General features: G+C 38.9%; 1 protein-coding gene and 1 long non-coding RNA gene across 5 annotated transcripts in view; one reads left to right on the forward strand and one right to left on the reverse strand.

Moving 5' to 3' along the window:
* pdlim5a (PDZ and LIM domain 5a) overlaps nt 1-14,622 on the reverse strand; it is a 59,303-nt gene that overhangs the window by 44,167 nt on the left and 514 nt on the right. For all 4 annotated transcript variants that reach the window (XM_008418501.3, XM_008418505.3, XM_008418503.3 and 1 more), the window contains exon 2: nt 14,429-14,563. In XM_008418501.3, coding sequence (XP_008416723.2) covers nt 14,429-14,527 — 99 coding nt within the window. In that variant the 5' untranslated portion in view covers nt 14,528-14,563. The remainder of the gene's footprint in view (nt 1-14,428; nt 14,564-14,622) is intronic.
* Nucleotides 1-14,622, forward strand: part of LOC145552811 (uncharacterized) — a 29,913-nt gene that overhangs the window by 8,013 nt on the left and 7,278 nt on the right. The gene's annotated exons all lie outside the window — the stretch shown is intronic.

Consider the following 14,622-nt stretch of genomic DNA (forward strand, 5'->3'; position numbering starts at 1 on the left):
TCAGCTTTCTGACAAACAACTACTTTTTAGGCTGGCCTGTTAACTTTCTAGATAAGTCAAAAACATCTATTTTAAACATCAGGCTATTCCAGTTTGGGGCAAAAGAGAATATTTGGTCTAAAAAACATTTAATTTGTTGCAGTCAGTTAAAATATTTAGACTCCAAGCCTATTTGGAGTCTGTTTTGACAGATAAACTTGCTAAAATGCTTACAGCGACATTAGATTTTTAAGACGTATTACTTTTTTTTTAGCACAGACTTTTCTAAAAGGTTCCAATGTTGTTTGGTTTATAGGCACAATGATGGGTCTGAGTGCCTTGAACAATTCCTGGTTTCAAAATACACTAAGTGACAAAGAAGACAAGAAGACTTTCTGTCTCACAACTGTGTTATAGCTACACTATTTTTTATTTCCTAGCAAAAGAAAAAAAGCTAAATATTTATAGATGGAGAGGCCCAGACAGATTAAAAAGATGAAGTAGGGAAAATACCGAGGTGAGTGAGATGGATGTAAGAGGAAAAGAGACTCGGCAGAAAAAAATTAAGTAAAAGATTAAAGAGGTGCAGGACACTGAAGCAGAGCAGACAAAATGCCATCCCACATGGATGTATCCATCAATAACATGTTAACAGCGAGGCAATATTTCCCTCACAATTCATCATCCCAAATAGCAAAATGTTCATTTTCAGCTTTCATTGTTGTTTTTTTAACCCTGAAGCTGGCAACAAAAGGCATTTCAGTTTCATGTTCTGGAAAAGAATAATTGTAAAATCAGATCCAATTAACTTCTTTACCAAATAAATGTTTTGATCTTAAAGATGTTTATTCAGTCTCTGCTACACTCTGGCTGTGATTAATGAACAAGCCCAAAGTTCTTAAATGAAATAACTAGAGGACAAGGAGCAAAGCAGTGGAAACCAAGCAATTTACTAGGGAGTAAAAAAACACTATGCAGATGTGCGATTGTGTAAAAGAAGGTAAATGTTGGTCAGAATCAGTTTGACACTGAACAGCAGCTTAGAGAGATATATGCAACTGTATAGGCACACAGTGTGTTCATATGTGCACACATATTAAGGAAATGTTTGAAAAGACAGTAGCTCCAATCAAATTTGGATAGAAAATGTTTTTCTAACATTCTTGGAAATGCATATAAATATATTTTAGATCAATTACAGAAATCCAAGTAGCACAAAAAATTATATAAAAAAACAAGACATTTGAAATATTTGTATATAATGTTATTTTAAAGAGACAAACTGAATGAGGAATAAATTAGGGCACTACCATAATCATATCTATTTATAATGACTACAGTCACTACAGTCAAGGATATTACATCAGGTAACCATGGTGACAACATTGTTTCTCTGTGATTGTTGGTGTTTAAAGGTGGATAAAAAGCAGACTTTTAGATTGGTGTTGAAGAGACATTGTCTCAAAAGTGTTGTGGGGACTCTATGCGGCCAATGGCTAAATATGCTCAGTCCTTCATTAAAGAAAATGAGGTGATGTGGTCTGCAATTTTTGTTTGCTTTGTTTTGTTGTTTTTTTTTGTGGCAGAAGCATTTATAAAGTTTTGCACGGATGATAATGTCAGAACAGCAGCTGAAGCAATAAATCTCATTTTGATGTTCACTTGATTTCACTTTTATGGCAGTAATTATAAAAGCCATGAAATTGCATTTAACTGACATAAAGTAAGGAGAAAAGTTACTAATATAAAACTAAACTATTTTTTTTTTTGCTTCCATTCTTGTGAGTCCTTGGAATCCACCGTTTGGAACAAACATATTGAGGCCAGGCAGCCATCCTGGGAGGAAGGCTGAGGAGACATAACGAGATTAACAGCTTCTGTGGAAAATCCATTATAGCACCATTTAACAATAGGTTACACTGTCCTCTACATTGTGAATTCACTGGCGTGTGTTATGACTCCGTTGTATTGTTCTTGCCAGGGTTGTAAAGGTTCTCTGGCCTGAGAAGATTCTATTCATTAAATTGAAATTGCAGCCCTTAAAAATATGTGTTACTAGAGTCAAAAGTGGTTACTTGAAATATGTTGGATGTAACATGCAGTGGCGTAGCCAGAGGGGGGGCCAGTGCCCCCCCTGTCATCTGATTGGTCCCCCCAGTGGCCCCCCCTGATGATTGACATGTAACGGCACCAGGTTATTCCTGTACATTATTTGGAATCATTCTAAGTCAATATATCTAAAGAAGAAAAACAATAATAAATATATGAAAAGAAAATGTATAAAACTTTATATAAGTCCATGTGATGACATAAATAAATAGATTTTTATCAGGCGCGATACCAGCCTAGGCTGGTATCGCGATAAAAATCTATTTATTTATGTCATCAAGCTGATATTCTTCTCCTGGATGTTTCAGTTGTGATGCAACTCAAAGGCTAAAGCGATTCATACCTGGTGGTTGTAAAACACCAATAAGTTATTTATTGATCCTCTGCAAAAAAGAGAAAAAACCGAAGAGGTGCCGACAATGTTCGTAGTTTGGAGCAGAGGTGGCGCTGGAGTTTTTTTGTTGTCTGTCAAAAAAAAAAAAATCATTTTATTTCCAATTTGTAGTCATCAAACGAAACATTTATTATTTCTCTGCGAGAACGTTTTTAAAATCAGGTAACATTTCACGAAATGACGTGATTAGAAGACGACAGAACTCTGATCGTTTCCTGATCCCGCATCACTTCCCTCTGCGGGAGAAAAACCCAGCAGAAGCGGATCAGCTGCGCTAGGCGCTTCAAAGCCTCTGGTCCGTTAAAGCGACCAGATCAGAGATGATTCTCTGACTGATATTGTTCTTAGTCTGATTAATAATGAGCTCCACAATGTTCTCTGTGCGTAAAGTTGAAACTGTCTGCGCACCAAGTGGTCAGCTGATCACAGTCTGGACAGAAACCAGCGAACTGCTCTCTGTTCTTATCAAGACGAGGTGAGGAGGTAATCTGACATATTAACTCAGTTAAGTTTTTACTGGTTTTGTTTTTAAAACATCATTAACGTAAGCAGTGTAACTATAGATTGTATATTTGGCGTTTGGCATCTCATGTGTGAGCATTTACGCGCATTTATTGCCCAGCGCTCTGCGCTTGTTTCTGTTTAACGGATCTGCACTTTAATTTCTTTCCTCTCTCAACAGTCAGCTGTTATTCCTCTACTTAAACTATAATAAGTAGATCATAAAATTCTTTTTAGTTTTTCTCTGTGTGCTCCAAACTCATTAAATGTAAACTCATCAGAAGCCCGAACCACCATCAGGCAAATAATTCTGGTCCGACCCGAACTATTGTTACCCGTCAAATGACCTGTCCAAACAGAGCTTCCTAACCAAGGTGTCCATAACTCTTCAACACGCTGTCAGCTCCCGGTCAGAAAGACGCATTTAGTTCAGTGTCCATGAGATGATATTCAGAAAGGATCTTTTATTTGATTGATTTTAGTTTCCTCTGCGATTAACTCTTTGCATAAAGTCTATCATGTCTCCATGTGCGCCAGTCAAATGTGTTAATTATAAGATGTCAAATGACAGAGGGGCTTAAAAATTAACCAAATATTCAGTTTGGTTATTTTTAAAAATGTTATATATATATATATACATATATATATAAAAAATCCCTTCTCACCCTCCGCGGGTGGTCTGTTTCATCCTCTGAGCTCGGGTCCTCTACCAGAGGCCTGGGAGCTTGAGGGTTCTGCGCAGTATCTTGGCTGTGCCTAGAACTGCACATTTCTGGACTGAGATGTCTGATGTTGTTCCTGGGATCTGTTTGAGCCACTGCTCCAGTTTGGGGGTGACTGCCCCGAGGGCCCCGATGACCACAGGCACCACTGTGGTCTTCACCTTCCAGGTCTTTTCCAGTTCCTCCCTGAGGCCCTGGTATTTCTCCAATTTCTCATGCTCCTTTTTCCTGATGTTGTAGTCACTTGGTATTGCTACATCCACCACAACGGCTTTCCTCTGTTCTTTATCCACCACCACAATGTCCGGTTGGTTCGCCATTACCATCTTGTCTGTCTGGATCTGGAAGTCCCACAGGATCTTAGCTCGGTCATTCTCCACCACTTTTGGGGGTGTTCCCCACTTTGATCTCGGGGCTTCCAGTCCATATTCTGCACAGATGTTCCTGTACACTATGCCCGCCACTTGGTTATGTCGTTCCATGTACGCTTTCCCTGCCAGCATCTTGCACCCTGCTATTATGTGCTGGACTGTCTCAGGGGCCTCCTTGCACAACCTACACCTTGGGTCTTCTCTGGTGTGGTAGATCTGAGCCTCTATTGCTCTGGTGTTTAGGGCCTGTTCCTGGGCGGCCAGGATGAGAGCCTCTGTGCTGTCCTTGAGTCCAGCTTTCTCCAGCCATTGGTAGGTTTTCCTGACATCAGCCACTTCAGTTATTTGTCGGTGGTACATCCCATGTAGGGGCTTGTCCTCCCATGATGGTACTTCCAGCACCTTGTCTTCTGTTCCCCATTGCCTGAGACATTCGCTGAGCACATCGTCCGTTGAGGCTTTGTCCTTGATGTATTTATGGATCTTGGATGTTTCATCCTGGACAGTGGCTCTCACACTCACTAGTCCTCTGCCTCCTTCCTTACGGCTCGTGTACAGTCTCAGGGTGCTGGATTTGGGGTGGAACCCTCCATGCATGGTTAGTAGCTTCCTAGTCTTAACATCCGTGGCCTTCATCTCTTCCATTGGCCAGCTAATTATTCCGGCAGGGTATCTGATTACTGGTAAGGCATAGCTGTTTATTGCACGGATCTTGTTCTTGCCATTGAGCTGGCTTCTCAGGACTTGCCTTATTCGTTGGAGGTATTTGGCTGTGGCTCCTTTCCTTGTGACCTCATCGAGGTTGCCATTTGCTTGTGGTATTCCCAGGTATATATATATATATATATATATATATATATATATATATATATATATATATATATATATATATATATAGTTGTGCACACACACATTTAAAATGTTGCCCCCCCCGATAGGTAGTCCTGGCCCCCCCTTAGCCCCCCCAACTTTAAAAGTCTAGCTCCGCCACTGGTAACATGATATTCAGTGTTGTCTTTCATTTGTTGGTGACTTGAAAATGAATGTTGTGAGACATTCAAAATAGACAAAATATGTCATTAAAAAACATAAAAGGTGATCATGATGACATCAACTTAATAAAAAAACATTATCTTAACATTTTTTTATTGCTATAGGATAGAATTAGAGTTTGTGTAGTTTTAAAAACCAACTGTATAAATCTGAATGTAGCCAAGAATTTGCTGCAGGACTTTCTGAGATCGCAAGGAAAAATTTCTAGACTGTCAATACAAAAAAATTAAAATAAAATACAAAATTGAAATTGGAGGTTGACTATTGTCAAGGACTTTAATACTCGTCATCAAAAAATGCCGGACTGGGATGCTGATCCAATTCAACAATACCATTGAGGATCATAAGGATGGCTGAAAAATTAACCCCAGATTTGATTGTCCATAATTTATGTAATTTCACTTTAATACACACATAAGAATGTTGACAGGTTGATTTGCAAGAAAGAAAAGATTAATGAAGTTGTTCATTTGTATAAAGTTCAAAATGTATTAAAGGAAGAGGTACTAATATTAGAAGAAAGACTACGGAAGAACAGTCTGATATGAACACATCACATCTCTGGGAAAGCAGGAAGCATCTGTCACTGGTTCGGGAACTCCTTTCTTCCATGGAAGTGTTTTTTATAGATAAAACTTTGTTATCCTCACCACACAAAGCTCCGATATTCTAGGTTTTGTTAAATAAAACATTCTTCATTTATAGATATTCAAACATAGGCCACCAAATGATCAAACTTCACATTTGCAGGTATTCAAAGAAATAAGCAGAAAAATTATGTATTTTATTTTAAATTACATTTATAATATATTTCCTTATACACATTTTGATTAGTTTTAATATACCAGAAAATACAACTAAGCAAATATAAATACAACTAAGCAAATATATAGTCTCAGCTAAAGATGCTGGTGCAGTTCGTTTGTTAGACAGAGTGATCATAAAAAGCGTACTATTCTTAGAAGTCTAATGCATCTTCTCCCATGGGTTATTTTCCTTTAAAACTATTTTTGCAGTGGAAAGTGCAAATGGGCTTCCATTAGAGAGATGTATATATTGATTCACTTTTTCATCCATTTATCTTTAAATGATGCTACACACATGCTTCTGCTTGTTGGGGAACTAACCCTTTAAAAAGAAAATGTTTGTTACAAGTGAATTTCCACTAAATTGTTCAAAGGCGGTTTGCCAGATAGTCTTATCCAAAGGTGATTTCAGTGAGATATAATAGGCTGACCTGTTTTTCTGTTGAACCAAAAACACATACATTACATAATTTACTTTGACACAAAGTGAGAAAAATCCTTGGAATATAGCATCAAAACAAGGCTCTTTGTTCTTTCAAAGTCAGAGACAACCAATCAAAGCAAGGAGGAATATCTCAGTGCTGTCAATTACGATTTTCTCAATGTAAGCAGCACATTTTAGCTCAAGATTGGCAGTTTGTGCCAAAAACAAGGGGATTGTGTGAGCAGCATGTACACAAGCTTGATTGACAGTGCTATGGCCCTCCTCCTGGTTCTCATTGGTTGTTTCTGACTGAGCTGTATGTTTTTTGTAGATGGCAGTGATACCACTGGGAGGAGGTATTGGAGTTTGACATTTTTTTCACAGCTTATCTGTCTCATATTCTACTGTCACAACACAGTGACAGTTTTAGCAAACATGTAAAAAACATCCTATTTTTTAAAAGGCTACATAACACTGCAGATTTAAACAGCTATTAATAGTGGTGCAACACCCTTAGTTCTTTCTGACATTCACTTTGAATAAGAGGACAGGTATTGGGGCCTGCCATAGCAATGCATAGGGAGAGCAGTGACTGACTTGCCAAGCAAGGGAGAGTACTTCTCTGACTGTACTCTTCCTAGTACCGTTTATGCGGCTCGTACCGCTGCGTGCCCCCTTCACAATATATACATCAAAATGTGCGGCTCGATCCTGTGAGGGGAGCTATTGCTTTTGTTGGCATTTCGAGTAACTGTGGCTACATAATTATCATATCATCATATCAAAAGGAGCCAAATTCAACTCAAAACAAAAGTCTGAAACAAAACAGTGCCACTCAAAATAGACGTAGACTTTTGTCTGCCCCTCTGAGCTGCTCTTTAGAACTACAGACATGGTGCAACACTCTGTTACTAGTCCTTTTCCTTTTGTGTTTTATTTACTGTTGTCATAGCAACTGAACTAACGGGCGCTGGGAGGAAAAAGAGCGACAGCGGTTCTAGTTAGCTGAGGTATAAACCTACTGTACAGGAGCTGAATTGCAATCTGTTTATATGTACAGATTGCTTAATACACCGTCAGTTATCAGCTTTGAAATAAAACGATTCTGGAAGTTGTTGGAAAGTAATATTGACATATTTTCATTATTTTTTTCATTACATGAGTCGAATCTGTTTAGCTATATTGTGTCTTTCTGTGAAAAATTTGGTGTACAGAAAAAAACCCTCAAAATATATTGTATATTTTTTATGCAGTAGCAGATGGGGGTTATTCTGAGACTTAAGTGTGTGACATAAGCTGTACCTTTGTATTAAAGGATCTAAAACTGTTTATTACAGGAATAAGTATATTGTCTAGAATAACAAAGAAAATAACGTGAACACAATGATTATTTTGAAGAAAGATCAGATATGGTGCTGTTTGGAAATGTTAACTATTTAACCAGAACAGATTCCAGGAGGATTAGTGAAGCACAGATTTGTTTCTGCCTCATCACTCCTACATCTTCTAGACTTTTTACAGGAAAATCAGCATCTGTTACACCAACACCAGCCCTGATGTGTGTAACACATGCTACAATCTTTAATATGTTTTCTGGAGATGTTGGCATCAGGGCCGTTGCTATAAACTTATTGCATCTCTGAATAGTGCTGTTTATGTTATATCATCTAGTGGTGTAAAAAGCACCAAAAAGCTATTATGCTATGTACTTAAGATGGAATATATGCACATATATTCATGACATGCTTTGATTAAAGTAATTTATCCTCGGTGCAATTCCAGTACCAAAAAATGTCCCTTTCACCAGGTGAGTCTCTCACCTGAGAATGTGAACCTACTGGGCTGATTCTGTGCCTTCAAATAATTGTAATTCTCCTGTAGAAGATTCATAACTTAAAAGTTACAGGAACCTACAAGTTCCTGTCTGAAAAAACAGTCTGTGTGCTACATTCAAGAGAGAGATTCCTTTGATGCATCAAAGAGTGATGTCATCACTGATGATGTTATTGTTACCATAGGAACTAAACATTCTAATGGTGCATTCACACCAAACACGTTTTGAGCGTCAGCCGAGTCTGCTATATATTCAAAGTCTATGTGAAGTATTTTATGTGCTGGACGCGTCAAACGCTCCAAACGGTTCAAATGGCGACGCGCTAGACGCTCTAAGAGCGCAGCAACGGCCATTGACGCGCCTCCACATATAGTTTGAATGTAAACCAGATGCGCCTAATGGTCAAAATGTGTTTGGTGTGAACGCACCATTATATGTCCAGTGTCATATTAGTTCCATCATATTAGGACCAAAGATTTGTCCTAATATGATGGATTCATTGCTTTGGGTCAGGGGTAATGTTTAGAGGTAAAATGTGAATTAAGGTTTAGTTAATGTTAGGAATAGACTAGTATTGGTTTGGGTTAGGGAAAATGTCTGGGTTAGAAAAAATCGCAGCTACTAAAATGAAGGGAAATCAATGCAAAGTTCTAATATGGGTCAAAATAGTTTTGACAAGCCTGTATGAAATTTTGTTTTCTAAATCATTCTATAAATAATGATGATATAATGTTAGGTTGTTTTTCTGCCAATTGCATAGCTGCAGTACACTAGTAGTCTAATGTGTTGAATGTGCCGAGACACATTCAACACATTAGAAACCAATCAGAACCAAAAGTTTGCCTTTTGGTTCTGATTGGTTGTTTCTGGACAGTAGCAGAGCCAAGTGAATTTTCACAAATTCTCTGTTTCGTATTTTATTGTCAACTGTTTAACAAATATTCATCCATCATCTAACATACATAACTATGTTAGATGATGGATGAATATTACATAATATAAAGTGTTTGAGGCTTCGCCAAATTTGTGCAAAGCCTCAAATTTTCATAATGCAAAGTGTTAGCAAAACCTGGGCTTGGATAGTGACCTAGGTTAGTGCCACCTGGGTGTGGGTCGCTTTAAAGGCCGAGCTGGGCTTAGCTTGACCTTCTTGCCAACGCCAACATGAAGACCCTCCATGCAACCAGTGGAGGTTGATCGCATGGATGTCTGTCTTTCCTCGGACCTCCATGTTTGTGTGGAGGTTTGGCTTTGCGTGGACTCCTCTGTTTGCAACCTGAGTGTGGGTTGGCGCAAAGGCTGAGCCAGGCTATGCATGGAGACCCCTTGTTGATTCAAGGTCTGTCTTTCTTCGGACCTCCCTGGTTGATTCAAGGTCTGTCTTTCTTCAGACCTCCCTGGTTGATTGGAGGTCTGTCTTTCTTCGGACCTCCCTGGTTGATTGGAGGTCCATCTTTCCTCGGACCTCCCTGGTTGATTGGAGGTCCATCTTTCTTCGGACCTCCCTGGTTGATTGGAGGTCCATCTTTCTTCAGACCTCCCTGGTTGATTGGAGGTCCATCTTTTCTCGGACCTCCCTGGCTGATTGGAGGTCCATCTTTCTTCAGACCTCCCTGGTTGATTCAAGGTCTGTCTGTCTTCAGACCTCCCTGGTTGATTGGAGGTCCATCTTTCTTCAGACCTCCCTGGTTGATTGGAGGTCCATCTTTCTTCAGACCTCCCTGATTGATTGGAGGTCCATCTTTCCTCGGACCTCCCTGGTTGATTGGAGGTCCATCTTTCTTCAGACCTCCCTGGTTGATTGGAGGTCCATCTGTCTTCAGACCTCCCTGGTTGATTGGAGGTCTGTCTATCCTTGGTCTCCTCTGTTAGTAGGGAGCCTTCTCTTTGCAGGGGGACCTCTGGTTGGGTGGAGACTCTAGGATGGTTGTTTTCTAGAGCATGTTTCAACTCCACTTTCAGGTCCGCAACCTGACCCTGCAGAGCTTTCACCATTTCCTCCTGAGCCTTAAATTTGGAAGCTTGCTCAGAGTGACTTTTGAGCTGCTCCTCATATTTAAGTCTTACTCGGTATTCTTCCATCATTACTTCAATAAAACCTTTATTGCGGGAGGCGTATTTTGCAGCCTCCCACTTGAAGTACTCCAGCTGCTGAAGAACGTTCTTGTCAGTTGTAACTTTGGAAGCGCAAGAAACCTGTTCAGGTTTGACTTGCAGGTGACGTTCTTTTTCCAACATTTTCTGCAGTCTTTGAATCTCCTCCTGCTGGGATTTGACTTCAGTCTGACATGCAATCCTTCTGTCTCTTTCCTCATGGAGTTCAAAATTCTTTTTCTGCAGTTCTGTTTTAAGATCGTCTACCTGCTTTGTCAAATCTTTGACTTGATGGCTAGTCTCTGCCACGTCTTCCACTGAGGGGGTGATCTTGAAGCCAGCAGAGGGTGTTGTTTCCTGCTTGACTTCCAATGATCTTGGACACTCAAAGTCACCGGAAGGACTTGATTCCCCCTGGATCTCTGATTCATCTTCCGGCTCAATGGGGCTGTCATCTTCAACAGGGAAAATGACAGCGTCGTAGTCGACTTGGATGTTGAGGTCTACTATGTCGACCCATGAAAGCTTAGCTGGAAAAGCTTCATGTTCGCAAACAATCTGTTGTTGCTTCATGTTTATATTCTAATAACTTCTTGCTTCTCTGAACTTCGAACGTGCTCTGAAGGGTGATCTGTCGCGATTGAACTGTGGAACAGATCAGAGAAAACTCTGTCTGTGAGCTACATTTAAGAGAGAGATTCCCTTGTGACATCATAGAGTGATGACATCACTGCTGATGTCATTGATACCATTGAAACTGAACATTCTATCCACCTTAGTCCTGGGAGGCTTACTGGGGAAACGATTATGGGTCTTACTTCTGCTGACTAGCGGGAGCAGCAGTGTTTCATTGTAATTTATAGGGTTTTTGGCTAATCTATATTCATGATACATCTCTTTTGTCAGTTAATACACAGCACAAACATTAGCATTTCACTGCTCCCCATTAGCATTAGCCTTTTCCCTAAAAATAACTTTTATCTATTTTTCTTATTTATTAGTCACACTTAGTATACTGAATGGAGGAAGAAAATGTAAAACAACATGAGAACGACAGCATTTAGGCTAATGTTAGAAATATGGCTCATTTTAACTTGTACACTAATTTTTACATACAGAATGGAGTAATGGAGTTACTCAACATGTTTGTGACTCTCCACATGCTATTGAGTACATTTCAGCTTACTTTAGCATTGATGCTAATTTGTAGCATCAGACGGGCACACTTTGCCCATTTCAATTTCTTCAGAAATGTTGTAGTTGTTAATGTTATTGTTTGGGGAACACACTGGGTCCTATCATATGCTTCTTCTCTGTTTCTGGAGAACTTCAACAGGGGAAACTCTTAACATGTCTTACTGGGATCTAACCATGAAGCGCTAGTAATTTTACCAAATTAAGTTGTTAAAAAGATGAATGGGATAGTGAGGCCAATTTACTTCAAAACTAGAGTCACTTATGGTTGCAGCCTTTGGACCCAGTGATGCAATGTGTTTACACTACATGCACATATTGTCCTAGGAACAAAATGAATACTTTGCTCACATATTATGTGTGGGCATTAGTAACAGCAGTTGTTGGTGTAAATGTGGTTTGGCAGTAGTGCTGCATACACTAATAACCCCTACTCCGCAGTCTTTGCTCAGTACCGACATTATGGTTAGACTGGCAGAGCTCTAATGTGCATTTTAATTTTAGTGTGCAAGTTTGCAGGGCTTTATGTGGCCATAGACAGTTTTCACCATCATTAGCTGGATTTAATAAGGTTGAGATGATTAGAGTTGATTTGACTGTTGGTATTTGACTGAAAATGTTGTTTGTCAGGAATGAGTCATGTGCTGCATAAAGTTTGAATAATAAAGTTGAAGTGGAAAGGTACCTAGAATACAGACACAAACAGAGACAAAATAGGAAATTATGGTGAAGAAAGAAAAAGAAATTGATATATATGATCTTTAGAGAGAAATTTTAATTTTGAGTCAAACTGTCATCAGCTTCTGAGGCTAAGAGTCTACAGCCGTATCCAAAAGAAGAAGGGAAAAAAAACACTTCCAGCTGCAGTCACTTAAATTGAACACATCACTATAAACCAATGTTCTTCAAAGACATGAGTAATGGCGTTAATGAGAATGTTAGTTTGACTCGTACTGGAAATGGTATATACCGTTTGGCAGGTGATTTAGGATTTTGGATGATTAATATTACAACCAATAAGTGATTTAATTGCTTGAACTGCACATTTTTCTTGCCTTTATAGACACAAATGTGACCTGCTCTCTTCACATTTAGAAGTACATAGAAAAAGGCATACAAAGCGTTAATCTTTTTGTTTTATCATCACAGTGGCATTTTCTCACTAAGCTGAACTAAGCTGTTTAGTGCGCTTTGGCGAACTTTTATTTATTCCTCTCTTTCTAATTGCTGTGAATATTTAATTACTATTCTGACTGCAAATATTAACAATGGTATATAAGTACCTATTCTTGTAAATTTCCTATTTTTATGGAAAGTGGCTTCTTTGCGGTCTCTATTTTACCATAATTTAATAAGTTTTACATATTTTATGCTTATCTGTATGCTTTGCATGTGCCTGTCACTTTGATGCTGATCTATGTATTACAAACATATCCAAAAGTCTTCTGACATGTACCTCTCAATCTGCTGGGTTTTTATTTGTTTATTTATTTATTTTTTGCAATTAATAAGAGAATTTCTGATTAAAACAAGCCAGTTCTTGATTAAAAAAACTTAAATTGCATTGACATTACACTTTCTAAAAACAAAGAAATAACAGATTACTGCACAGATAAAACCAGCAATATATTTGTGATGAGCCAAATCATACAGTCTATGAATCTTGCAACAAACATTAAAGCTGTGGCAGTGCATAATTCAAACCACATTAATAAACTGTTACAATGTAGTCTCAGTTCGACTAAGAGCAGACTGCTGACAAGTACAGTTTACTTACTGTCAACTTTGCATGTTGGTGAGAATTCTCTTGGACCCATATAAAGATTAAAAAAAAGCTTTTATATGAAAAGAACATATTTTAAATACTATTTACATAACAGTTATAGGCTCAAATGATTCTTGTTTTTAGGAAGTATATTTAGTGTTTTTTTTCATGGGGTATTTTTTTTTTTGTTTTATTTTCTTTCTATTTATTCTATTTTGGTAGTTTGTTCTGTGTTTTCCAGAAAGTGTCTTTCATAATCTTGTCTCCATGTTTGGACTCCAGCCTTCAGGCACACACTTACAGTCACAAAGAAACACACAACTTGGATAGACATTCACATGGCTTTGCTTAGAGGGAAAAGTATCACATCCAAACTAATAAGACAAACATGGCAACCCAAAATGGCCCCGAGGGAGATTGGCACAGGATCTGCCAAACCATTCATTATCAGATTTGTGGAAGCATAAATGTGTGCACTACAGTGTAGGCAACTTTCTTAGTGACTGTGTGTATTTGTGTCAGAATTGCTGTGGCTGTTGGGAAGTTCCAAGCATAACGAAACAGAAGCTTTGCTAACATCAAAAAAGGGATTATCTTCTTCCTGGATCTCATTTCAGCTAAAGTGACGAGGGAAGCGGATCTGGGAGAGTGGTGTGTGAAAGATCATCAGTCAGAGAAAGGCTACACTACTAAGACATAAAACCAAGGGACCATCAAGTTACTTCTTCAAGCAGTGGGAGCCAAGCCAATATTTTTGTGCCAAAACTTTGATTGCTGCACTTTCGATAGACACTTGAAGTGAAGGGGAATGAAAAGAAAGCTAAAATGAGTTTCCTGTGTGGTCAACAGATGACAGATGGCACATGATTCAGCTAAGCTATCACCGGTGTGGTTTGGAGAAGTTGGGCAATAAGCCTCAAGATGTAGGTAGCAGAAAGGGAAAGGTGCAGAAGTTGAAGGACACTTCACCTCTACCCTGAGGTGAATGGTTTCACATGCAGGTGCAGGACTAAACTTTCAGAAGTTTAGTGCCGCAGTGCTTTTTAGCTTTGCATGTTGATAGCATTGCATATTAACACAATCTTGAAGCATGACATAAGATTGCAGTGCAGGGTGTTTTGTCACCTGTTCACGTCTTTTTGAACGTCTTCCCTTTTGAATTCAATTGTGTTTGTTACTTACCCTGGAGATGGTCAGGGGCATGTTAAAGTCCTTCCCTCCATGTAGCCTGAAACCCCAAGGGGCCGGCCCCAACAGAGTGACGCTGTAGTTCCCGCTCATGGTCTCTTCAATTAGTATTGATCACAAGTAAAGATGCTGGTAGCGGGACAAAAATACACAGAAGATCAAATAATTACCACTTGATTTTAAAAGGT

This window comes from Poecilia reticulata, chromosome 9 (assembly GCF_904066995.2).
Source record: "Poecilia reticulata chromosome 9, P_reticulata-male-v2, whole genome shotgun sequence".
NCBI classification, from domain to species: Eukaryota; Metazoa; Chordata; class Actinopteri; order Cyprinodontiformes; family Poeciliidae; genus Poecilia; species Poecilia reticulata.